Source organism: Miscanthus floridulus, chromosome 12 (assembly GCF_019320115.1).
Source record: "Miscanthus floridulus cultivar M001 chromosome 12, ASM1932011v1, whole genome shotgun sequence".
In the NCBI taxonomy this organism is placed as follows: domain Eukaryota; kingdom Viridiplantae; phylum Streptophyta; class Magnoliopsida; order Poales; family Poaceae; genus Miscanthus; species Miscanthus floridulus.
The window spans coordinates 75821853-75847554 of NC_089591.1; the positions used below are offsets into that span (position 1 = coordinate 75821853).

The following is a 25702-nucleotide window of genomic DNA, read 5'->3' on the forward strand; positions in this document are numbered from 1 at the left end:
CAAACTGAAAATGGAGACTGTGCTGTTACTTTGTTTTGTCACAAGATAAACGCCGTTATTCCCTAAATTAAGTGTTGGGGCTCATTGTCTGGCTTCATTTGGTGGGGGAGAATCATGAATGATTACTGTGGACAACAAGGCTAAAACAGGCAAACCTCAAATTAAGCTCAGAACTATGTTTCGATTGTCTTCGCTTAGTTAACCTCTGATCAGAATGAGTTAGGCTGTATAAGATTTGTTGCTATCATTTTGCTTCAAAGGGTCATCAAGGAGCGGTGTTCAGAACATGAGATTACCATCTCAAATTTGACTTGATCTATTGTTCTGCCATAGCACATCGAAGCAAGGAATCACACGAAACTCTTGTGAGCGCAAAGAGATCGAGAAGAGCACAGTACTTGTCGATAGAATATCGTCGACAGAGTACTTGTCGATAGAATATCGTCGACAGTTCATCGAGGGGTGTCCCACGAAGGTAGATTGATCGGTAGAGCAGCGTGAGATCAAGAACAAGAAGGCAACAGAGACACACGAGTTAGATAGGTTCAGGCCGTCAGTACGACGTAATACCCTACTTCTATAGTCTGTTGGTTTGTATTAGCTTTCGTATGATATTGCGTAAGTTTAGAGGGGGTCCCTGCCCGTCTTATATAGTCTAGGAAGCAGGGTGTAAGGAGCTCAAGTTCAGAATCAAAAATTTCTTCGCAGTGGACCAAGTGTGCCCACTTAGAGTCCGACCACGAGGAAAAGAGATAATCTTCTTCAGCTTCAAGAGGCGCGGAGTCTTCCAGAATAAAGCAAGCACATTCACCGCGAGGTGAAGTGTGCCCACTTAGTCCCCGAGCTTGACAGTAGATGACGTAGTCATGTGGTGCCAGGGTCAAAATTAGAAGAATAGTAAAAGACCAGCCGAGCAGGCAACCAATCCTCGAGCGTAGCCCTGAAATGAGAGAGAGCACATTCACCGCAAGGTGAAGTGTGCCCACTTAGTCCCCGAGCCTGACAGTAGGTGACGCAGTCACGTGGTGCTAGGGCCAGAAATAGAAAAATAGTAAAAAGACCAGCCAAGCAGGCAGCCAGTCCCCAAGCCGTTTATGAAGATAACTGGAAAAACCCATTCGTGGAGAAAAAAACTGGAGTAATGGTTGTACAGTAACTGTTACTGAGCCTCAATAAATGACAGAGAAATCGGCAATTATTCGGCAAGTGATAACCAACGGCGACGATAAATGAGCGACATGGGTTGCGGTTGCGTAAAAACCCAGGTTACGGCCCATTAATCCGTGTCGGAGAATTTGGAGAGGCGCAAATCGCGGGAACGGTTTCCCAAAAACCCTTGAATGCGGAAGGGTGGGGAAAGTGCTTTATAACTGCGCCGCCGCATCCTGCGTTCTCACCTTTGCCACTTTGCCATTCCGTATTCATCCTCAACCCTCGCGTTTCCAGATTCGCATCCACATTTACTTCCGCCGCCAAACCCCAATCACATCTGAGAGATGGCGCCAAAAAGGGAGCTATCAAATAGAAGAAGACAAGCCCCAAGAAGGCGAGCGCCGGCGCCCGGCGTGACGAAGAGTGGGTGCCATCGCGAACGAGAGAGGCTGAGCTTAATAGATTGGTGGAGGTTGGCGTTATTCCTGACCGTGCTACTGTCGGATGGCGGTCAGCCCTTGGTGAGTCCTTCCCAATGCCTCATACCAATGAAGTGGTGGTATTCAAGGATTATTTCTAGCGTGAGTTGGAATTTCCTGTTCATCCTTCCTGAGGGATCTGTTGGAGCTCTGGGTGGTTAGTCTATGCAACCTCCATCCCGATACCATTCTACACATCTCAATCTTCGTCCATTTCTGTGAGGCATATCTCAGAATCCTCCCCCACTTCAACCTCTTTCGTCACCTATTTTGGCTGAAGAAGAGAGGCGGCGGTGGTTCCAAGGTGGTCGGCGGGGTATACCTTCAGCTGCGCAATAGGATGGCGGACGAATACCTTACTGTGCCACTGAACACATCAATGAAGGGATAGAATGCCAGGTGGTTCTACATGAAACAGAACCACCCTGCCGTCCGCTACGACACCAACCACATCCCGGAGAGCCAGAGGAGCTGGTCGGAGATACCGAGCGGCGCTGATATGCAGCAAGTGAGGGAGCTCCTTGTCTTAATAAAGGGCGTGAGGACCAACGGCGGATTGATAGCAGTGAGCTTTATAGTACGCCACATGTAGCCCTGTAAGGAGAGGGCGCACCTAGCCTTCAAGTTCAACGGGGAGACCGATGGTACCCGGGAGAGGCCAGAGATGCTGTCGAGGGACATTGTTGAAGAGCAGGCTGCAGAGCTATTTGCTCCGTTTGCCTCATTCAATATGTCAGGGTATACGAAGCCCTTTAACTGCAAAAATCTGCCTCCTCAGGTAAATATCTCAATTGTGTATTCCTGATGCTTTTTATCCTTTGTCATTACCGTTCAGTGGACTAATTTACTTAAGTAAAGATCCACTCGTAGGATAGGGCGGTATACTTTTTAGGTGTGCCAAGGGATGATTGGCCGCCAGCGGTGGATGCACGACCATCGGCTCAACCGAAAGAAAGTGTCATCAGTGTTTCTTTGAAGTCCGGAGGTATGGATGTTGGTCGGACAGAGAGTTCTCCCCAGGTGTCGAAGAAAACCCGGGGGAAGAGGGCAGCGACAGACAAACCGGCCTAGAAGAAAAGGAAGACGGTGACTACTGCTCCCCTCAAACCAGGCGCCATCTCACTTGGTGATGATCAGACCACTCAAACATGAAGGACCGCGGTGTTTGATTGGTCTGATGATGACAAAGTTTCGATGGCTCCTCCACGGAGCACAAAGGAGCCTCCGCGCAGCACACGCGTGGAGGATTAATTAAAGGGAGGCGAAGAAGTCCCCGAGCAGCAGACGAAGAAAGTCCCCGAGCAGCGGGCGAGGGAAGCCCCCACACAACAGACGATGGGAGTCCCTGTGGGGGGCAAGCGATGGGAGTCCCCGAGCAACAGGCAGAAGTAATCTTGGAGCAGCAGGTGGAGAGGGTCCTAGAGTGGCAGGCAGAACAAAGGTCGACTGTAGAGGAGGCAGGACCTTCCCCCAAAGCACGGGAGTTGACCCCATGGCTGCACCTAGGGGCTCGGGCAGGCACCGCCGGTTCAAGAAGTTGAACCGGCAGACCAAACCATAAGTACCCTTGTCTTGGAGTTACTTTGTTGTAGTTTCTTAATTTTTCTAGCGACTGACGAGCTGATCTAATGCAGTGCCAAGCATATAGAGGATCTGACCCCGCCTGTCCGAACTGTCGAACAGCTGAGGGCTAAACCCGAGGTGGAGGCAACGCCGGTGGAGGAGTCAATCGCCGCCGCTGGGGGACTTGGCGGCGGCGAACAATTGGTGCCAGCAGCAGACGAGTTAGCGACGATACCCAAGCCAACGGCGGGAACCGTTGGGTCTTTGGGAACAGAAGCTGGAGTTGCCGACGATGCTCTTGGGTCTGAGGCGACAAAGTCGGTGGCGGCCGAGGAGCAAACGGTGCCCCCTGAGGCATTGCCGAGGATGGTCGGACCCGCTGTCTGGCCATAGAGCCCCCCAATGGTGCCTCGAGCTATGATGGAAGAGGACAAGGTTGAAGAGATCGAGCGTGCTAAACCTTGACTCCAATCCGTCCGAATCCTCCACAAGTGTGGAGATGAGGTGGTGGTTATCGAGGAGGAAGACACCACCAGGGAGATGAAGAGACTGAAATCCGCCATCGTCGGAGTAATGAAACAAATCGAGGTCAGTATTGCATTTGAAATGCTCGTCTATGATGCAGGAGATCAGAGTTTGCCATTAGCATTGTAAATTTGCAGGGGATAACTTGGAATGCCCAGCAGTGGCACCAACTAATAAAGAGGATGGAACCCCTCACCGAGGAGAATGAGAAACTCAGAGAGACGATGAACCTCTCAGAGAGAAACATCTAGAGGACCCGGCGCAAGCGAGACCTTACAAAGTCCAACACGCGGGACCTAGAATATCAGAGGGGGTCCTGTCCGGGCAGCTGGCAGCTGCGTCCGAGCAGCTGCGGAGCAAGTCCGAATAGCTAGCCACTGTCTCTAAACAACTAAGGGGTGCCTCTAAGCAGTTGGAACAGAAATCTGAATAGCTCAGAAGTGTATCCGAGCAGAAAGCAGGTATGGTATATCAGCGAATGTACTTTGTATTGCTAAACAGCCATATTTTTTGTGATAACTGTTGTGCTTGTAGAGCAAGATGTGGAGCTCGACCGACTGTGTCAGGCCATCGAACAACTCCGACAGCAGAAGGCAAAGGAGTCAAAATGAGCAAACAAGCTGGCCGTGGAGTTGAAAGGTGAATACCTCCTGGTCGGAGTTACTGTTGAAGTAATTTTTTTGTATGATGGAACATTGTAACGCTTGTAGGCTACCGTCGTAAAGCCAAGGCATAGTTTGATGTGCTGGTGTAGCAGGCCAGGACCCAAAGGGATAACTTCGACGCTATAGTCGCCGCAATTAAACCGGTGCTCGACTGCGTTGACCTGGAACCGGCTCCTCAGCCCGACGGTAGGCGGCAACAGTCGGACACCATCATCCAGAGATGCAAGGCAGTGTGGGAGAACTTCAAGATCTTCAACCACGACGCCATTGTGATCGTCGCTACTCACGCCCTTGTGGTGGTTCGATCCCACTACCCAGCCATCGACCTTCAGGCGATAGGGGGCTGAGCAAGGCAGAAACCCAGCAGCTGGAGGATGAGGTGGAGGACACAGCGAAGAAGTTGGCCGGTGATATAGACTTTTTCGGTGAGACAGACGGTGATGGCGGAGCACAATGATCTGCTCGGAGGTTATTGTCTATAACATCTTTAGAGGGTAGTTAGGACACGCGAGAGCACAAAAACATTTATGTATGTGTATAAATGTTATAAAGTGCATGTGATGCAGCTTGACTGTATTTGTGTCAAAAAATCATTGTAGTAATAGCCCTAATGCAATTATACGTAATATATGTAGCATCCGAGCAGTTAGTTCGTTACTAAGCCATATGGCCTTGGCCAGCCCATAGTCTATAACATCGAGCGTAGAGCCCATGGACGTGTAGGAGGAATAGGCATGACCAAGGAACCACAGCCAACCACCCATAACATAGAGCGCGGAGCCCGTAGCACGTGTAGGGAGAGATCAGAGACTGGGTCTTCTCCATAGAGCGTAGAGCGGAACATGTGCTGCTCGGCAGCTGGCGAAATAATTTGGAAATAGATGTAGTATAAGTGGCGTCCGAGTAGTTAGTTCTTTACTGAGCTCTCGGCCTTGGCTAGCCCATAGTCCATAACATCGAGCGTGGAGCCCGTGCACGTGTAGGAGGAATAGACATGACCAAGGTGAAAGTATCTAGGCTCCTAGTTGGATTTCGGTGATTAATGTCAATACAAGATTACTATGACTAACGTGTGTTTTATAGAGGCAAATAAAGTTAGGTCATGGTAATGGAGATCGATTGGGCAATCGAGTTGGTCATGCCCCTACGATGGAAATCATTTTGGTTTTTAAAGGATTAACGACAAGGTTAAGGATGACTAGTTCTAAGTGTTGATTGGAGTTGGAGAGACACTTAGAGTAGTTTAGAACTTTGTTTTTTTTCCTTTGGCCGTACTATTAAGGGGGGGTATGGACGGGTAGCTTGACCTAGTTGAGTCTAGTGAGTTAGGTGTGGTGCACACTTGTTAAAACTAGCTCTAGGTAGCTCCTATGAATGCCTAAGATCCTTTGGAGCAAACTTGGACTGTGTTATACGTGTGGGCTGAGTAGGCTGGCAAGGGGAGAGATCAGTGTCCACCAGCCGTTGATTCATGTATGGATGGCATCGGACATGCCTAAAGTCACCTGTGACTTTTGTTCACAAAGTCAGAGAATCTGGATTGCTCTCTGACCTATGAGATGACTCGCCGTCCCTGGCCGTTATCATGAGTCATGCTGTCACTCATCTCGTAGACTCATACAGAAAATACTCCCCCGTCTCCAGCAAAGAATGCAACAACGGTTTACGGCCGGCAAAAGTAGTCAAAGTTTTTAGTGAATATTATTCGCATTTATGAGTCCAAATTAATTTACTATAAAAATATATTTCGTAATTAATCTAATGGTATTTATTTGATATCATAAATATTAATATTATTTATCTATAATTAGTTAAACTTAATATTCTAAAATGTGACACTGTGTTATAATTGTATTCTTTCGTGGAGGGAGAGAGTACCAAATTCGCTAGTGGTGTTGCTACTGTTTCTTTAATAACGGAAACAAGTATCTGACTCCATCTTCTTTAATGAGAAATCGGACCAACTTATTATGATCCAACACTTAAGACAAACAAAGAACTTTATGACAATTTAAATTCTAGATATCGAACGACATCCGAAGGACGCAAAGAGGTTCAATACTGTAATCTCCAATTTATGAAAAGTTCTTAACATAAGCGCTTGTTGATCTTCGTACTGTTGCAAAATAGGCCTAAAATTGAAGCTAGTGTGTCTCCCTAAATACAACCTGCACATGAAATTTGGATCGCATTTGTCAATCATTGAAATAAAAGATATTGAAAGAGTGGTGTTGTTAATATAGTTTGAATTAAATAAAACTTTCTTAATTTTAACTAAGTTTAATGAAAAATGTTACTAATATTTACAAGTTCAAATAGATAAACTATAAAACTATATTTTTCATGATTAAATTTAATGCTACTTAATCAGTATTATAAATATTATTTTTTATATATTTGAATTAAATTTAAACTCGCTTGATTTCTCAAAAATAAGAAATATATATATATATTTAAACTCGCTTCCGGTGGATGTTCTGGTTCCTTTGTTTTGTGAAGCATGCTGCTCTTTCCAGAGGAACGGTAAAGTCTGATTCCTTTGATCCAAACGGTCAGTGATGTCGTCAAAACTCTGGAATGACTTTCCTCTTAAATTCCTCTACGAATCCCTCCTTCTGGGAGGATCACCTGCTCTCTTCTGTGGCGGTGTGGCCTATGACTCGCCGTCACAGCCGTCCGTGGCAGTTACATGGATCATGCATCTCGTACGGAAAATATCAAATTCGCTGCTGGTGGTGGCGGTAGTGTTATACTGTACTGCTCTACTTATTATATATAGAAATTTGTAAAGTTGGGTGGATCTCCAATTGTGCAGTACGCCTGATTGCCTGAGTGATTTGTATTACTAGGTTTTTCTTTTATGGCTATATATCGATGGTTCTGTTGTTTGTTCATTAGCAAGTGTTTTATGATTAAGGTTCAGTAGAAAGTTGAAACTGGCAAACTGAACTGATGTTTCAGATGTGGCCTGGGCTGAGGAATACAATCCACATGCAGATAGGCATGTTGGTTTATTTGTCTTGCTACATGGCCTCTGCTAATAAACCAAATCACATTCACATCACCATGAGACATGGTCTAACAGTAAATTATGGTGTCACCAATGAAGACATTTCAGAGCTTCAGGTTTTTACTGACTCATATCTGCCACACGCCAATCCACCTTAAAAACCTTGTTATGAACTGAAAAAAAAAATTCTTTATTTTCATGCCACAACGAGTACTCCACTACAGTAGCGACGTAGGCGTTCAGAGTTTCAGGCACTGAAATCAAGTGGCAGAACTTTTCATCATCATCATACTACAATGCAACCAGCCTCGGGCCAGGTCTGAAGCTGAGCTCGGTTGCAGAAAGCCGAAACCAAACCGAGGCCTTAGTTGGGGCCCCAGCAGCTGAGGTACATGACGGTCCTCATCCCCTCCTCGGCCTTGTCCGCCCGCCTCCTCTCCGCCGGCGCCAGCTTCTTGGCCTGCACGAGGCTGCTGCGCACGTTGGCCTTGGCGGCCCGGTGGACGGACCGCAGCGCGTAGTTCCAGCGGCAGAGGCCCGCCTGGTCCTTGAGCGCCTCCACTGCGCCCACGCTCATCGCCACCATCCACGACGCCTTCGCTGCAGCGGCCATCTATCTCCTGGCTTCTTTGTTGGTGATTCTCGCTGTGATCAGAGTTGCTGTGTAGTGTTGAGGTGCAGAGAAGAGGTGGTGGGTGTGGGTTACCCTATATATTAATATACTCGCGGTGGCCGGGAGGAGGGGACGGGCGAAACAGGTGGCCGCGGACGTTGGTTTTCCATGATACCGGGGGCTCTCCGATCCGGCGCTCCGGTTGGTAGTGGACTAGTGGGAGCCCAGTGGCGCCCGTCCCTATCCCGTCGCCTTGTTTATTTCGCTGCGAAAGCGCGGCCTGTCTGCGGTGGCCTGTGACATTGCTCCTGAACCAGCATGTTCGCTGGCTCATAAACGATCGTAAATTTTTAGTTAGGAATATGTTTTTCTCTCACACCAAATTAGCCAGCAGTAAATAATTCACGATACGATACGCCCCCCGAACAGGCTAGCTGATTCACCTGGCGGATCCCGAGGTACGCAGCACGTGATCAGCGCGTGCGGGCATACCCACCTCACTCGGCAGTCGGCACTCGCACGGTCGCACCGGGCGGGCAGTAGCCAGTAGCTGCCCACTGCCTCTGTGAAACGTCTCCTGCCTTTCCGTTTCCGGTTCTGATTCGCAGCGCTCACTGGCCACTGCATGGAGCTAGTAGAGTGAGGGTAGTAGTTAGTAATAAGAATTACTTTTACCTAGTATCAAGTTAGTAGTACCAAGCTACGCTACTGATCTTTTCAATTAGGGAGCAAATCAGATAGGCAAGTTTGAGCTAGCACATGTGCGGTCATCTTAGCTCCTTTTTCTTTTTTGCGATCAACAAAACGGGACAGTACAAAGTAGTGAATACATGGTGATCCGACAAGACATATTTTAGCTCACAAGCTGCTGCATTCGAAGAAACTTCTTGCTTTCTTAGCGAGGGAAAAAGTAGTCGAGTAGTTAATTCTTTTTTAACGCGCTAGATCACATGGGGGCTTTAGGTGCAGATTGTTCCCACGTGCTAAGGAGTTTGGATTACTTAGACTTATAACTAGCATTATAACCCGTACTCTCTCCGTCACAAATTATAAGTCATTTCAAGAATTGTGGAGAGTCAAAGCATCTTAAGTTTGACTAAAATTATAGAAAGAATTGCAAAGATTAATGACATCAAATAGATATACTACGAAAATATAATTAACGAAGGACCTAATAATACTTAATTTGGTGCTAGTAGCAGCAGCAAGTTTCAGCAAACAGGATTTGGTGCTAGTAGAGAATTCAGATTTAACTACTTCCAAACTACGATTTAACTACTTCCAAACTACTAGTACAGCTGACTCGAGGTCAGCCTTCCTGCCTTTTCAGCGAACTAGTCCGTCTTTTCACTCACTGGATCGCGTGGTTAGCGGTTTGTAGGAAGGAGCACAAAGAAGAAACTACAGCCAAACTGAAACGGAGCCATGGAGGCCCACTTTGCGTAAGCACAGTTTGTCCCTGAACCTCGGAGACCATGATTAGTTTCGTTTTCGACGATGGTCACGGTTCACAACCGTGGACAGCAAAAAATGGATGCAGAGGAGCCTGAAATTGAACTCTGATGAACAGCAAGAAATGAGCTGAAAACTGACTCTCGTTGTATCAATTTTGTCCTCTAAGAGGTACTCCTAAACTGCTGTCACGGAAGAGTAGATCTCAGAAACTGAAATTGCCATTATCGACCGGCGACCGTTCTGCATGAGCACATGGTGGTACGAACAACACCGAATTCTTGTTTTCAAACCTAACAGTTCAAATTCCGGTGCAAATCAGAAACATTCATATTACTCATGTGAAGTAAAAGAACTTTTCATCGTCATCATCATGATCCTATTGGACCCATTTCCTATATTACAATCGCAGGAGGCAACCAGCCAGGTCTCAACCCAGGCCCGGTTGCTGCCCTGCGAGCCGAGACAGAGACGCACGGCTGGACACTGAAGCCTAGTTCTAGTTGGGGCCCCAGCAGCTGAGGTACATGACGGTCCTCATGCCCTCCTCGGCCTTGTCCGCCCGCCTCCTCTCCGCCGACGCCGGCGCCAGCTTCTTGGCCTGCGCGAAGCTGGGAGCGTTGGCCTTGGCGGCCTGATGGATGGACCGCAGCGCGTAGTTCCAGCGGCAGAGGCCCGCCTGGTCCTTGAGCGCCTCCACCGCGCCCACGCTCATGGCCACCATCCACGACGCCTTCGATGCGGCCGCCATGTCCTTCTGCTACTACTCCTCGGATCTTGGGCTCTTGCCTAGAGAGTTCGGTTGGTGTGCTGATCGCTGGTGATTTGCAGTAGTGCTGTGAGGTTGTGTGATGCTGTGTTGTGGTGAGCTGGGAGGCCGCCGGGCGGGCAGGTTATATACCGGAGGGACGCCGGCCGCGAGGGGCGGGACGGCGGAAACAGGTGGCCGCGGACGCAGGTTTCCCTGGATACCGGGGGCTCCAACCTCACTCTCCCTTGTTTACGTTACGCCGCAGAGGCGCAGATCGCTTTCTCCACACCGGCCCAGTGGGTCACTTGGCTCTGTTGTCTTGTTCCGTAATGCGATAACTGAATCTAGACTGCTTGTGCTGACATTGTCCTTTCGGTTTTTACCACATGGGTTAGCTGATTAAACTAATCCGTTTCTAACGCAATCAAGCGCATGGGTTAGCTGCAGATTTTTACCACGTGCTCATTGACGAGGACGAGGAGTGAATGTGAGAGCGACGTTGCGGGATTGCTGGACGCCATGGGACATGGTTTCCAGGATACCACGGGCTATTTGCTGATGCAATTAATAATGTTTGGTTACGGAACGTACCAGACCACCAATCAAACACGTCCTTTATGCAACCGGACTTGCCTGCGCCTGCCTGTTTTCGCGCGCTGCACCCCACGCTTCTTCCTAAAACCTGTTTTTCAGCTTCTCCTATGCATAGTTCTTAGCTTTTTTTCCACTTCACGCGTATTTCAGGTGCCTGAATTTTAAGATAATTTTAGACAACACTCTTGTACCGCTAACTAGTACAAGTAAATTTGTCTTTTTTGATTTGTTATTTGTCTTTATGTCATAACATATTTGTACAAGTAAATTTGTCTTTTTTTGATTTGTTATTTGTCTTTATGTCATAACATATTAAATTTTGTCCTTGTCTTCCTATAAAAAATAATTGTAAATTATTAATTGTCTTTATGCCAACACAAATTAGATTTGTTGGGTTTGTGGTTTTGTGTAACGGATTTTTATGCTCAGTTTCAAAAATTGCAGATTGTGTTTACAGAAATTGCAATAATTGAAATATGCAATTTTAGTATAAAATGTTTGCAATAACCATCGTCTGAAAAGAAACGCCTGAATTTTAGCAAATCCTTTTTTCTATCTTCTCAAAGAAGTTGTTTTACCGTAAAAATAAAAGAAGTTGTACCAAATGTTTTTTAAAAATAACTTTAGCTTCTCTGGTAAAGTTTTATAAAATCGAAACCCAGCAACTATTTCGCAGAGCTATATCTCGTTCGGATTCTGTTGAGTGCAACTGACAAGTGACGGGAGACAGGCTGTGGAAAACCATTGGCGGGCATGGCTTTCAGGTTTCCACGTCCACAGCTGCGACCCTGGTCTTAAATTTTAGTCGTTGTCACATCGAATATTTAGATATATGCATAAAATATTAAATATAAACTATTTATGAAACTAAATAAACAGATTGAGACTAATTTATGAGATAAATTTATTAAGCTCAATTAGTACATGATTTGACAATGTTGTGCTATGTGCTAATAGCGGATTAATTAGTCTCAATAAACTTGTCTCCGGGGTTACTAAGAACTTTTTTTTATTAGTATTCGAACGCCCATGCAACTTCTAATGTGAAATTCGATTTGGCACCTCGGTCCGTCGTCCAAACACCGACAAAATCCTCATTCGAAGGGACCACCTACCTATGCCTATGACTTGCAGCATGTTCACAGTGACTTCAAATGGTTCACACAAACGGAAAACATCGGGTTTGCAAATTGTTACGCGGTGGTGCAGTGTGTGAGTCCTGAATTGTTTTTTATCGTTTCTAATTATAAGGACTATGGATCTGTCAAACTGCTGCAGCCTGCAGAGACTCTGCTGTTGTCTCCGTCTTTCTAACACAAACACACACTTATATAACCCAAAAGTCCGGAAACTGAATTCGGTACTACACCACCTGGTCCAGGCTTGTCAGTTAATAAGGGCCTCCGTTGAACATGAAAACCATGATCCCATCAGGCATCAGGCATCAGCATATGAGATGTGGTGTAGTGTAAATAGCTTGGTGCTGTCAGCTGTAATGAAAGAGGACAGTCCAGGATTTCAGATTATCATGGTTGCCATGACTGATTGCTCTGTCTAGATCTCACGGATAACTTGTTATTAACTCAAAGCTCTTCCAGATTTCAAGCCAGTACAGTGTACAGATCAGAATCAGAATAGTCACTCGATCGTACACTGTGGAAGGAATACTCATCAAGTGGCAGAACTTTTCATCATCGTCGTCGTCATATACTCTACATATCTACATTCAGGGGAGCAACCGGCAAGGTCTCAACTCTCAAGCCCAGCTCGGTCGCTGAAGAACAAGACGAACATCACCGTCGTCCAACTATGGATATGGCTAGTTAGGTCCCCAGCAGCTGAGGTACATGACGGTCCTCATCCCCTCCTCGGCTGCCTTGTCCACCCGCCTCTTCTCCGCCGCCGGGGCCAGCTTCTTGGCCTGCGCGGCGAAGCTGCTGCGCACGTTGGCCTTGGCTGTCCGGTGGATGGATCGCAGCGCGTAGTTCCAGCGGCAGAGGCCCGCCTGGTCCTTGAGCGCCTCCACCGCGCCCACGCTCATGGCCACCATCCACGACGCCTTGGCCGCGCCTGCCATCTCCTGGTCTGGTTTTCTCCTCCTCCCTCGAGATCGCGCTCGCTGGTCGCTGATCGCTGCAGTGTGCTAGGCTTGTAGCAAGTGAGGTTGTTGATGCTGCTGTGTTGAGGTGGAGAGGCGAGCCGGGGCAGGCGGGTTTTATATGTACCGGCGGGCGGCGGGGCAGGCCGGGACGGGGCGGCGGAAACGGGTGGGCGCGGACCCTGGTTTTCCTGGATACCGGGGGCTCTCGCTCGCCTGCGGCGCCGGCCCAGTGGGTCGCCCACTTGACTCGCGGCGGAGACGGACGGGATTGTCCTCCGGCCTCCGCGTCGTGCGTAGAGACAGGGACGCGTGCTGCGCAACCGCAAATAGCACGGGATGCCACGGCACTGTGACACTGGCCCACTGCCTCGCATTCAGTCTGTTCGCTTGCTCGTAAACGATCGTAGATTATAAACTAAAATAATATTTTTCTCTCACACCAAATTTTCGCTTGTACCGTGATACGGGGCTCATATCGTCTCGTTCTTACGCCAAAATAGAAAATATCATTCGTCCATAAATATGTTCCAACAACTAAACAAGATTTTACCCTTCGATTTCAAAGATCAAAACAACTAGACCGAGACCGACCATGCAATCACCCAACACCGCGAGTGGCTGAGCCGTCGTCCCCACCCCTGCACCGGAGGGGGACGGAACGGATGGGCGGGCCGGCGGCGCGGCTGAAACAGGTGGCCGCGAGCGATGGTTTTCCTGCATACCGGCAACGAGGGCTTGCTCGGCTGAACTCGTCTCGTCCCGCGGCGCTTGCAGTTGCAGAGATAGGAACGGATGCCACTCCCCTGCCCATCCTCTGACCTCTGTATCTAGACACTGTTTGCGCGCGAGAGTGGCCACAGCCGCAGCAAGTTTCAGTAAACAGGATTGGTGCTAGTAGAGATTTCAGATTTTACTACTTCCAAACTACTAGTACAGCTGACTCGAGGTCAGCCTTCCTGCCTTTTCAGCGAACTAGTCCGTCTTTTCACTCACTCAATCGCGTGGTTAGCGGTTTGTAGGAAGGAGCACAAAGAAGAAACTACAGCCAAACTGAAACGGAGCCATGGAGGCCCACTTTGCGTAAGCACAGTTTGTCCCTGAACCTCGGAGACCATGATTAGTTTTCTCTTCGACGATGATCACGGTTGAGTAACGTGGAGTGCAAAAGCTTGATGCAGAGGGACCTGAAATTGAACTCTGATGAACAGGAAGAAATGAGCTGAAGACAGAGTCTCGTTGTATCAATTTTGTCCTCTAAGAGGTACTCCTAAACTGCTGTCACGGAAGAGTAGATCTCAGAACCTGAAATTGCCATTACCGATCGTTCTGCTTGAGCACATGGTGTTACGAACAACACCGAATTCTTGTTTTCAACCCAAACAGTCAAAATTCCGATGCAAAGCAGAACCATTCATATTACTCGTGTTCGTGTGAAGTAAAAGAACTTTTCATCATCATCATCATGATCCTATTGAACCTATTTCCTATATTACAATTGCAGGAGGCAATCAGCCAGGTCTCAACCCAGTCCCGGTTGCTGCACTGCAAGCCGCCAAGCCGACTAGCCGAGACAGAGACGGCTGAACTGAAAACTGAATCCTAGTTCTAGTTGGGGCCCCAGCAGCTGAGGTACATGACCGTCCTCATCCCCTCCTCGGCATTGTCTGCCCGCTTCCTCTCCGACGGCGTCAGCTTCTTCTTGGCCTGCGCGAAGCTGGGAGCGTTGGCCTTGGCGGCCCGGTGGATGGACCGCAGCGCGTAGTTCCAGCGGCAGAGCCCCGCCTGGTCCTTGAGCGCCTCCACGGCGCCCACGCTCATGGCCACCATCCACGACGCCTTCGCCGCAGCAGCCATCTATGTATCTCCTTCTTGGGTTGGACTGTTGGAGGACTGAAGAGCTTAGCACGCCTTGTTTTGCTAGAGACTGAGAGCTCTGGTTAGTGATCGGTGTAGTTGCTGTGACTGTGAGGGAGGTTGTGTGTTGAGGTGGAGAGGCGAGGTGGAGCGGGCGGGTTATATATACCGGAGGGGAGGACTGCAAACAAGCGGCCGCAGGTGCTGGTTTTCCTGGATACCGGGGGACCCTCGTTCCGCCCCACTGATTGCCTTGTTTACGCCGCCGCAGGTCGCGTTCCCCGCACCGGCCCAAGTGCTCAGCTCACCTACCTCGTCGTCTTGTTTATTCGCGGCAGAAACGGCCGGTCTTCCGCGTCGCAGGCAGAAACGCCGAAGAGCAGGCATACGATGCATCTTCTCTGTATCAAGACTGTTTCGGCTAGAGATTGGTGCTGAATACTAGAGTACAGTTTGGTCTACCAATTAGGAAGGAATCAAGCGAAGTACGTAGATAATTCTTTTTATGTTTTATCCTACCAAGTGGTGGCCGCCCGTGCGTTGTCAGCGAACATGAAGAGGGAGGCAGCTGCCAGATTTAGGACTCACTCGAGGTGTCCAGCCGTCCAGGAATCTTCTCGCTTTTTTTGATGAGTTTGAGCGGCATTAAGCTAATCCGTTTCTACGCACTGAGTCACATGGGTTAACTGCCGTAGTTTTACCACGTGCTCTTGGAGGTTGGAGCAGCAGTGAAAAGAGCCTGAGACTGAGAGCGACGTAACCAAACGGCGGCAGACGCTGTAGTACCTGGTTTACGTATATCCTTTGGAGCGATTGCTGATGCAGCTTTATATGGGGGGAAATTTGAAGACCAGAACAGGCGACCAGAGTGGGGTGAATGGAAGCCGATAAAAGTTTCTCACACACACGTAGCGACAACCGACAAGGAATCAGCAGAATAATAAAACAAGTAAATAGACAAACGTATGGATTTAACCGGAAGCCAAGATGTTGAGAATGGAGCAGCTGTTGCCAATGGCTTGACCCTGACAGCAGCTAGCAGGTGCTGAACTCCCGTCCTGGCGTGCTCGACCAGCAGCAGCAGGGAACGGCAACAACACCCAGCGGACGACAGAAACTGGACTCCGCGACGGCGCGCGGGAGGTCCCTAGCGACGGCGGATCTGAGACCCCTAGGTGACAATCAAGATGAATGATTAACTCCAGTAATTGTTCTACAAAAATGCATCTAGCCTCCGCCCGATCATCCTCCCTCTCTTGATTGGAGAGATCAATAAAAATCTCTCTCTAGACTTGAAGACCTGGGCTAGATCGAGAGAGAAGGTGTGTTCCCTGGAACCCTAGGCACGGGTACTGTTCCGTGAAACAGTAACTCGCCCCCAAAAATCCCAAAAGCCCCGCAGCCTCTCAACCCTAGGTGCCACATATTTATATCTCCAAAAGGTGGCCCACCTAAATTACAGGACTGTCGTTACACGACGTAAACGACACGTAATGGCATGATAATTATATCCAATCAATCACGTCCTCCATGGCAAATTCCGCGATGTTCGTGATCCCTCCATCTCCGCGATGTGATCCTCGTGATGTTGCCGCACGACCATCCGAAATCATATCGCGATCGCCGGAAATTTCCATCTCCGGCCACGCCCGCCGCACGAGCGTCCCGGTACGTCCTTGGTTTTGTGGCTCAACCAAGAAACCGTCCACCGACGTCCTCCCGCCGTGTAGCCAGATACAGTAGACGTACACCGCACAATCTCCGTCCCTCGAACGCGAGCGTCGAACCACCCTTTACCGTCCCGCGGTTCATCAGCATGTCATCCTATCCCCGTTCTTCACAGATCGCCGCATGATTAGTCTCCACCTGTCACCTGCAACCACAGCCTACCAAGAGACACGTCACACGCACACCGTGTTGTCAATCGCTCATCACAAGGCACTAGCCCCACGGGCATCTCAAAATTGTATTTGAACATACGCTGTACTGTGATCTGTGAGAGACTGACTCACCTTCTCTGCAGCTACATCAACCTTACGTTTACGGAACTAATGAATATATACTACATTACTAATGTCTTTTAGCTACTAGTGACAGTATTGGGCTATTGGCTCTTCTTCATCCATCTAGTTAATTTGTCTTCCATAAAAGAACCCTGCCTTTCCAGCAACCCGTCAAGATGTCTCTGTACTTGTTCAGCAGGTTGTTCAGTAGTCTGTCAAACTGAAAATGAAGACTGTGCTGTTACTTTGTTTTGTCACAAGATAAACGCCGTTATTCCCTAAATAAAGTGTTGGGGCTCATTGTCTGGCTTCATTTGGTGGGGAGAATCATGAATGATTACTGTGGACAACAAGGCTAACACAGGCAAACCTCAAATTAAGCTCAGAACTATGTTTAGATTGTCTTCGCTTAGTTAACCTCTGATCAGAATGAGTTAGGCTTGATCTACCCGTGCGCTTGAACTTATAAGTCGGTTTATCAGCTAAAATTTATAACATTTTTCTCTCACAACAATCAGCCGGCTTTATTAATACCAGCCGAACAGGCCCTTGTTGCTATCATTTTGCTTCAAAGGGTCATCAAGGAGCGGTGTTCAGAACATGAGATTACCATCTCAAATTTGACTTGATCTATTGTTCTGCCGTAGCACATCGAAGCTAGGAATCACACGAAACTTGTGAGCGCAAAGAGATCGAGAAGAGCACAGTACTCCAATAACAGAAGGCAGAAGCATTCATATCATATACTCGAATGAAGAAACAGAACTTTTCATCATCATCATCGTGGTCATATATTTACAACCAGAGGACCGATCTCTGTTGCTGAAAGCAGGAACAGAGCTGCAGGACCTAAGCAATGAAACTATGCCTAATTAATTAGGCCCCCAACAGCTGAGGTACATGACGGTCCTCATCCCCTCCTCGGCCTTGTCCGCCCGCTTCCTCTCCGACGGCGCCAGCTTCTTGGCCTGCACGAGGCTGGTGCGCACGTTGGCCTTGGCGGCCCGGTGGACGGACCGCAGCGCGTAGTTCCAGCGGCAGAGGCCCGCCTGGTCCTTGAGCGCCTCCACCGCGCCCACGCTCATGGCCACCATCCACGACGCCTTCGCTGCAGCCGCCATGTCCTTCTGCTACTACTCCTCGGATCTTGGGCTCTTGCCTAGAGAGTTCGCTTGGTGTGCTGATCGCTGGTGATTTGCAGTAGTGCTGTGAGGTTGTGTGATGCTGTGTTGTGGCGGGCTGGGAGGCCGCCGGGCGGGCAGGTTATATACCGGAGGGACGCCGGCCGCGAGGGGCGGGACGGCGGAAACAGGTGGCCGCGGACGCTGGTTTCCCTGGATACCGGGGGCTCCAATCTCACTCTCCCTGCTTGTTTACGTTACGCCGCAGAGGCGCAGATCGCTTTCTCCACACCGGCACAGTGGGTCAGTTGGCTCTCTTGTCTTGTTCCGTAATGCGATAACGCATCTCTGTATCACTGAATCTAGACTGCTTGTGCTGACGTTGTCCTTTCGGTTTTTACCACATGGGTTAGCTGATTAAACTAATCCGTTTCTAACGCAATCAAGCGCATGGGTTAGCTGCAGATTTTTACCACATGCTCATTGACGAGGACGAGGAGTGAATGTGAGAGCGACGTTGCGGGATTGCTGGACGCCATGGGCATGGTTTCCAGGATACCACGGGCTATTTGCTGATGCAATTAATAATGTTTGGTTACGGAACGTACCAGACCACCAATCAAACACGTCCTTTATGCAACCGGACTTGCCTGCGCCTGCCTGTTTTCGTGCGCGCGGCATCCTTGATGGGGGAGGCGAGAGAGGATGCCGCGGAGGAGCACATCTAGAAGGAGGCCGAGGCGGTCGAGGTCGACGATGTCATCGAGCGCGGCGGCTAGGCGGTGAGGACTCTCCGCGGCGTCGAGCATGGCTTGGACCGCCGTGGGGCCGAGGTTGTGCTCGTCGGTGGAGGCAGAGTCAAGCACGGGAGCGGGCTCATGGACGACGTCGAGTAACGCGACGGGGACGTTGGAGGTGAGGCCACCCTCGACGTGGATCTGGTCGGAGGTGATGGAGTCGTCGTGGTACGGGGTGGACAGCTGAACCGTCGGCGGCGACGGCGTGGTAGCGATGGCGGTGGAGGCTGGCTCATTGAAGGAAGGCCGCCGAACTTAGACTCCAACTCCTTGCGTATCGTGTGAATCTCGGCCAAGAGCAACTGGTAGTCGAGAGAACCCATGGAGTAGTGGTGGTGGATTTCGTGGTGCTACGGGATTTGGCTCTGAGTACCAATTTGTTAGCAGCCCTACTGGATTGGCTAATAGATAACTTGATTCAGTGCAATCAGAGTACAGGACCTCGAGGGAAAGGGAGGTCAGAGCAGAGAATGAAGGGGGAATCGGGTACAGAAGAAGAGACTGAGGAGGAAGATGAACAGTAGCCTAGGAGAGGAATGTGTTGTTCTGATTACTTGTTTGATGCCCTTTCTCTTGCCATCCTGGCCCTTTGTACTGGCTTGGCCTTGCCTTTGCTTCTATCTGACAGCCCGGCCCCACATGACAGTCTATCCTACCCGTATCCCTGACAGGCGGGTGGACAAGGCCGCGGAGGAGGGGATGAGGACCGTCATGTACCTCAGCTGCTGGGGACCTAACTAGCCATATCCATAGTTGGACGACGGTGATGTTCGTCTTGTTCGTCAGCGACCGAGCTGGGCTTGAGAGTTGAGACCTTGCCGGTTGCTCCCCTGAATGTAGATATGTAGAGTATATGACGACGACGATGATGAAAAGTTCTGCCACTTGATTAGTATTCCTTCCACAGTGTACGATCGAGTGACTATTCTGATTCTGATCTGTACACCTTCTTTGGCGGGCTACCATGTCGACGCGTTTAGCGTCGTTTCCTCCTGGGAGGTATGAATAGGCATTCCAGTTTCGCGATTGATCCTTGCTGTTTGGTGTCGCTCGGCAGGACGTCGTCTTCTTCGGTCCTTGTTAGTTGATATTTGAGTTGTTTAGTTGGGTTGTTCTGACCAAGTTGGATAAAGTAGTGGTTTGAGTTGTGATAGTTGCCCATCGGTCCTTGTTAGTTGATATTTGAGTTGTTTAGTTGGATTGTTCTGACCAAGTTGGATGAAGTAGTGGTGTGAGTTGTGATAGTTGCCCAATTATTGTACCAAAGTTGCTAGGACGAGTGGTGCAGTCTCCTGAGTTGTATGGTTTTTAGATCCAATTTCCACTCAAAAAAACTAGGTGAACATTTACCTTTTTTTCTTTCATCGTCTAATAGAAATCGCGACAAAGCTTTTGCCGTCCTCTCGGAAAAAAACGATGAATCACATGGGTCAATGGGTATAGCTGCAGATTGTTATTGTTACCGCACAGGTGCACAACACGGTGTTGGACCGAGTAGGGCCTGCAGAGAGTGTGTTAGACAGTGAGAGTGACGTTTTTGGCATAACCAGACGCCACAGCACATGGTTTTCCTGATACCACTGCCTTATCCTTTGGAGCGTTTGCTAACGCAACTTTTACATGCATGAACGTTCACCGTGGTGTGATTTGTGTGACACTGTACCGTGATACGGGGCTCATATCGTCTCGTTCTTACGCCAAAATAGAAAATATCATCCGTCCATAAATATGTTTCAACAACTAAACATGATTTTACCCTTCGATTTCCCCCCGAATGATGGTACGATATACATAGACCATCCCCGTGCAACTTTGGTCCGCCGAACATTTTTTTTTTTTACAAACAGCCCTGGTCCAAAGATCAAAACAACTAGACCGAGACCGACCATGCAATCACCCAACACCGCGAGTGGCTGAGGCGTCGTCCCCACCCCTGCACCGGAGGGGGACGGAACGGATGGGCGGGCCGGCGGCGCGGCTGAAACAGGTGGCCGCGGGCGATGGTTTTCCTGCATAGCGGCAACGAGGGCTCGCTCGGCTGAACTCGTCTCGTCCCGCGGCGCTTGCAGTTGCAGAGATAGGAACGGATGCCACTCCCCTGTCCATCCTCTGACCTCTGTACCTAGACACTGTTTGCGCGAGAGAGTGGGCACGGTCGCGCGGAACAGTGACCACCCTTCGATTTTCAATTTGGTGCTAGTAGCAGCAGCAAGTTTCAGCAAACAGGATTTGGTGCTAGTAGAGATTTCAGATTTAACTACTTCCAAACTACTAGTACAGCTGACTCGAGGTCAGCCTTCCTGCCTTTTCAGCGAACTAGTCCGTATTTTCACTCGCTGAATCGCGTGGTTAGCGGTTTGTAGGAAGGAGCACAAAGAAGAAACTACAGCCAAACTGAAACGGAGCCATGGAGGCCCACTCTGCGTAAGCACAGTTTGTCCCTGAACCTCGGAGACCATGATTAGTTTCGTTTTCGACGATGGTCACGGTTCACTACCGTGGACTGCAAAAGCTTGATGGTGAGGGACCTAAAATGGCCTTTTTGTTTGTCTTATAATCCGTGTATAATCCGTACTTCTAGTCGAAACAGTATTTTTCTCTCACACCAAATCAACCAACAGTACTTTCAATAATGGCTTATCAGCCCAGCGAACTTGAACGGGACGTAGACTTTCAGCTCGTTTCAATTTTGTCCTCTAAGAGGTACTCCTAAACTGCTGTCACGGAAGAGTAGATCTCAGAACCTGAAATTGCCATTATCGACCGGCGACCGTTCTCCTTGAGCACATGGTGGTACGAACAACACCGAATTCTTGTTTTCAAACCAAACAGTTCAAATTCCAATGCAAATAAGAACCATTTAATATTACTCGTGTGAAGTAAAAGAACTTTTCATCATCATCTTCATCCTATTGGACCTATTTCCTATATTACAATCGCAGGAGGCAACCAACCAGGTCTCAACCCAGGCCCGGTTGCTGCCCTTCGAGACGAGACACAGACGCACGGCTGGACACTGAAGCCTAGTTCTAGTTGGGGCCCCAGCAGCTGAGGTACATGACGGTCCTCATGCCCTCCTCGGCCTTGTCCGCCCGCCTCCTCTCCGCCGGCGCCGGCGCTAGCTTCTTGGCCTGCGCGAAGCTGGGAGCGTTGGCCTTGGCGGCCTGATGGATGGACCGCAGCGCGTAGTTCCAGCGGCAGAGGCCCGCCTGGTCCTTGAGCGCCTCCACCGCGCCCACGCTCATGGCCACCATCCACGACGCCTTCGATGCGGCCGCCATGTCCTTCTGCTACTACTCCTCGGATCTTGGGCTCTTGCCTAGAGAGTTCGGTTGGTGTGCTGATCGCTGGTGATTTGCAGTAGTGCTGTGAGGTGGTGTTGTGGTGAGCTGGGAGGCCGCCGGGCGGGCAGGTTATATACCGAAGGGACGCCGGCCGCGAGGGGCGGGACGGCGGAAACAGGTGGCCGCGGACGCTGGTTTCCCTGGATACCGGGGGCTCCAACCTCACTCTCCCTGCTCGTTTACGTTACGCCGCAGAGGCGCAGATCGCTTTCTCCACACCGGCCCAGTGGGTCACTTGGCTCTGTTGTCTTGTTCCGTAATGCGATAACGCATCTCTGTATCACTGAATCTAGACTGCTTGTGCTGACGTTGTCCTTTCGGTTTTTACCACATGGGTTAGCTGATTAAACTAATCCGTTTCTAACGCAATCAAGCGCATGGGTTAGCTGCTGATTTTTACCATATGCTCATTGACGAGGACGAGGAGTGAATGTGAGAGCGACGTTGCGGGATTGCTGGACGCCATGGGACATGGTTTCCAGGATACCACGGGCTATTTGCTGATGCAATTAATAAGGTTTGGTTACGGAACCTACCAGACCACCAATCAAACACGTCCTTTATGCAACCAGACTTGCCTGCGCCTGCCTGTTTTCGCGCGCTGGACCCCTTCCCGCCCCTCGCACTCGCTCTATTTCGTCCGATGACTGTTGCGCTCACACACGGAAACCTACGCGGGTCTCAATCACCTGCCCCGCCTACACAGGCCGTGCAGTCACCTGCCCCGCCTACACAGGCCCCCGCACGGTGACCTACGGCGCCGGCCCAGTAGCAGTGCAGACGTACGCAGCAGGTGGGTCTCGTTGCGCAATATCACGATCTACTTTATTAATATCCAGATAAAAATACTTGCAACGTACATTTGAAATAACTAAAACACTTACAACACACGTCTGAAACACAAAAAAAAACACTTGAAAGTCATTGCAAAAACATATGCAATATTTAATCTACTTTTGCAACATCAGATGAAACGATTGGAACATACGTATGAAACACCTAAAATACTTGAAACATATACTTGCAACATGCATGTTATGCAATATCCAGATATACTTCTGCATCATCCAGATGAAACACGAAACATACGTTTCAAACATCTGAAGCATATGCTTGCAACATGAAACATACGATTACAACATCCGTATATAGCCATTGCAACATACGCAACATCTAGATAAAACACTTGAACACATACACCAGAAACACGACATCGCCGGCGGTGACGGCCTACCTTGTGGGGAACTGCGGTAGTCAGCAAGCAACGCTCGAGTGCAGTGGAGAGCGAGGATATGGTGGTAGGCGGGCGGCTCGACTCAGTGGAGAGAGGAAGGATGGCGCCAGGTAGGTGCCCAGGCACGCCACAGCGGTCGTTGCAGACCACGTCGGAATCCGTGGCGGCGTAGGCTTGACGGCGAGTGGTGGCGCCCCCGGTTAGTGGCCCCGCGGTGGAGGTAACAGCGGCGGGCAAGCGGGTGCGGCCTCCTGCGTCGAGGTGCTTGCTGCTGAAGAAGGTCGCGGCAGGCTGGCGCTGTGCCCGCGGCAAGGCGCCCCCGCACTGGAGAACGTCGCGACGAGCAGCCCTACACTAGAGAAGGCGAGCGGAGGGCGATGTGGTGGAATCTACCACGGCGGTAGATGGCGTGGTGCGGCGATGAAGAATACCACGATGGGCGAAACCGGCGTCCAACAGTTGTTTTTAATAGAGAAGCGCGGGCATATTAGGCAGATCCGTTGAGGAAGCCGTGGTCGTGACGGCCGGCCGTGAGAGCATTTCCGTTATGCAACCCACACCGTGCTGTGGGCATGTGGCTTGTGACTGACAGCTTCTCAAAGAACCGCATTTACCTGTCTGGCAGTGGTTCATGGACAACTTCCCTGCTTTCTGCCTCTGTTATTTACCTACTACTCACATGTCCTCTTGCGGTGACAGGGATGATATCACCCTTTCCCTGCCATCGTCTCGTGTGTCATGTAACAACCGTCGATTATTGAAAAGCCTTTTTAATAAAGAAATATGCAAATACTCTAGCCTTTAACATACACGAATGAATGATTATAGCCGTTCAAAAGACACAAAGGACTTAAACTCAAATTGGCCAAAAGACATTACACATGGCATACAACATAAACTCGGAAAAGGAATTAGCCCTCTATATCCTGCTTCAGTTCCGCCAACCAAACTTGTTGAAGACTTCAAGCACCAAAATCTCCAAAGCACGATAACTTTCTCTTAATGATGATCTCTCTTTCTCTTTAAACAACTGAGACTAGTGACCGATCCAGTATGTCCTTCTAAAAATAACCACAATGCTCGGCACATAGCCGCCACACCAATTTAAATTTGTGTTCTTAAACATGACAAAAAAAAAAACTCGCCAACCATGATCCAAACAAATGATCTTACTCGTAGGTGGTTGGATATTAAAAATGAAATGTATCGCATTCCAATAAATTTCGCAATGTAACAATAAAAAAGGGGTGTTGGATGGTTTTATCCGCATTAAAAAATAACACTTAGTATAACATGTCTAACCTCCTTTTATTAAACTATCTTTAGTCAAGATGGCCCTTCTGTTAAGGTACCAAAGGAAAATTTTGATCTTCAAAGGCATCTTAGCCTCTCAGAATAAAGTTTTCCCTAGAAGTGTGTTAGTACTCATAATATTCTTATATAACAACTGTACTGAGAAATGATCGTTCTTATTAAATTTTCACGCAAACTTCTCATTCAAAGACATCGGTACTATTGAATCCACCGAATTATGCCGATCTACCAACTTATCACATGTCAATGCCCATCTAAACGAAACATTTAAAGGCGTTGTACTTAGCACTTGCGAGACTGTGACACTTTTTCTTCTAACTATTCTATACAAAGAAGGAAATATCTTCATTAAAGGTTCGTTTCCTAACCAACAATTTTCCTAAAATCTAGTTTGGTTATCATTGTTGACCTTGAATTTACCCTTTGTATAAAACTAGTCTTTGACATCCATTAGTCCCGCAAAAAATGCGAGTCTCTGAGTTTTTTAACCACTTAAGATAGAGTCTTCTTCTTGAGTTATTCCTGTTATGGACATATTGCCATAAACCATCTTCATTTTGAAGCTTTAAAATCCATTTGCCTAGAAGGCACTTATTTTGCCCAGTTCAAAATCCCTAGAGCCCCAATACACTTTGCTTTGCATAAGTGTTCCACCTAGCAAGCCTATACTTCTTCTTATGTTCATCACATTGCTAAAAAATCTGGATATGTAATAATCTGGCTTTTTAAGGATTCCTTTAGGTATCAAGAAGGACGACATAAACATTAGGAGGCTTTATAAAAATGACTTGATTAGAACAAGTCCAACCACCTACCGACAATAATTTCTCTTTCCAACTGCTGAGCTTCTTCTAGAACCTTTCTTCAATTAGCATCCAATATTTATTCATAATTTTGCGATAATGCATTGGTATGTCTAGATACCTAAAGGGAAAACTTCCCTTTTTGCACCTACACAGTTCAACGTAATCCTTACTTAAGTCCTTAGTATTACCAAAGCAAAAAAAAAAAAAAAACTCACTTTTATGGAAGTTTATTTTAAGGCCAGATAACTTCTCAAATGTAGGGCCTGATTGGTTGGCTTCCAATTCTTACCCTAGCCAAAAGCATAGCATGCCAAAATTTGTAGG

At 48.7% G+C, this 25702-nt stretch overlaps 6 protein-coding genes across 6 annotated transcripts; all 6 read right to left on the bottom strand.

The window, feature by feature from the left end:
* Positions 1 to 7368: 7368 nt before the first annotated feature.
* LOC136498350 (uncharacterized) lies at positions 7369 to 8089 on the bottom strand. Its single transcript, XM_066494293.1, has one exon. The coding sequence runs from the start codon at positions 8005 to 8007 to the stop codon at positions 7759 to 7761; it is 249 nt and encodes an 82-aa protein (XP_066350390.1). The 5' UTR covers positions 8008 to 8089; the 3' UTR covers positions 7369 to 7758.
* Positions 8090 to 9772: 1683 nt separating this feature from the next.
* LOC136498275 (uncharacterized) lies at positions 9773 to 10384 on the bottom strand. Its single transcript, XM_066494223.1, has one exon. The coding sequence runs from the start codon at positions 10208 to 10210 to the stop codon at positions 9959 to 9961; it is 252 nt and encodes an 83-aa protein (XP_066350320.1). The 5' UTR covers positions 10211 to 10384; the 3' UTR covers positions 9773 to 9958.
* A 1980-nt stretch (positions 10385 to 12364) lies between these two features.
* Positions 12365 to 12973, bottom strand: LOC136498482 (uncharacterized). The gene has a single exon (XM_066494404.1). The coding sequence runs from the start codon at positions 12879 to 12881 to the stop codon at positions 12624 to 12626; it is 258 nt and encodes an 85-aa protein (XP_066350501.1). The 5' UTR covers positions 12882 to 12973; the 3' UTR covers positions 12365 to 12623.
* Positions 12974 to 14294: 1321 nt separating this feature from the next.
* LOC136498326 (uncharacterized) lies at positions 14295 to 14881 on the bottom strand. Its single transcript, XM_066494275.1, has one exon. It carries the CDS (start codon positions 14757 to 14759, stop codon positions 14511 to 14513), a length of 249 nt encoding a protein of 82 aa, XP_066350372.1. The 5' UTR covers positions 14760 to 14881; the 3' UTR covers positions 14295 to 14510.
* Positions 14882 to 17518: 2637 nt separating this feature from the next.
* Positions 17519 to 18011, bottom strand: LOC136498289 (uncharacterized). Its single transcript, XM_066494236.1, has one exon. It carries the CDS (start codon positions 17881 to 17883, stop codon positions 17635 to 17637), a length of 249 nt encoding a protein of 82 aa, XP_066350333.1. The 5' UTR covers positions 17884 to 18011; the 3' UTR covers positions 17519 to 17634.
* A 3513-nt stretch (positions 18012 to 21524) lies between these two features.
* Positions 21525 to 22078, bottom strand: LOC136498348 (uncharacterized). The gene has a single exon (XM_066494292.1). The coding sequence runs from the start codon at positions 21959 to 21961 to the stop codon at positions 21710 to 21712; it is 252 nt and encodes an 83-aa protein (XP_066350389.1). The 5' UTR covers positions 21962 to 22078; the 3' UTR covers positions 21525 to 21709.
* Between the last annotated feature and the right edge of the window lie 3624 nt (positions 22079 to 25702).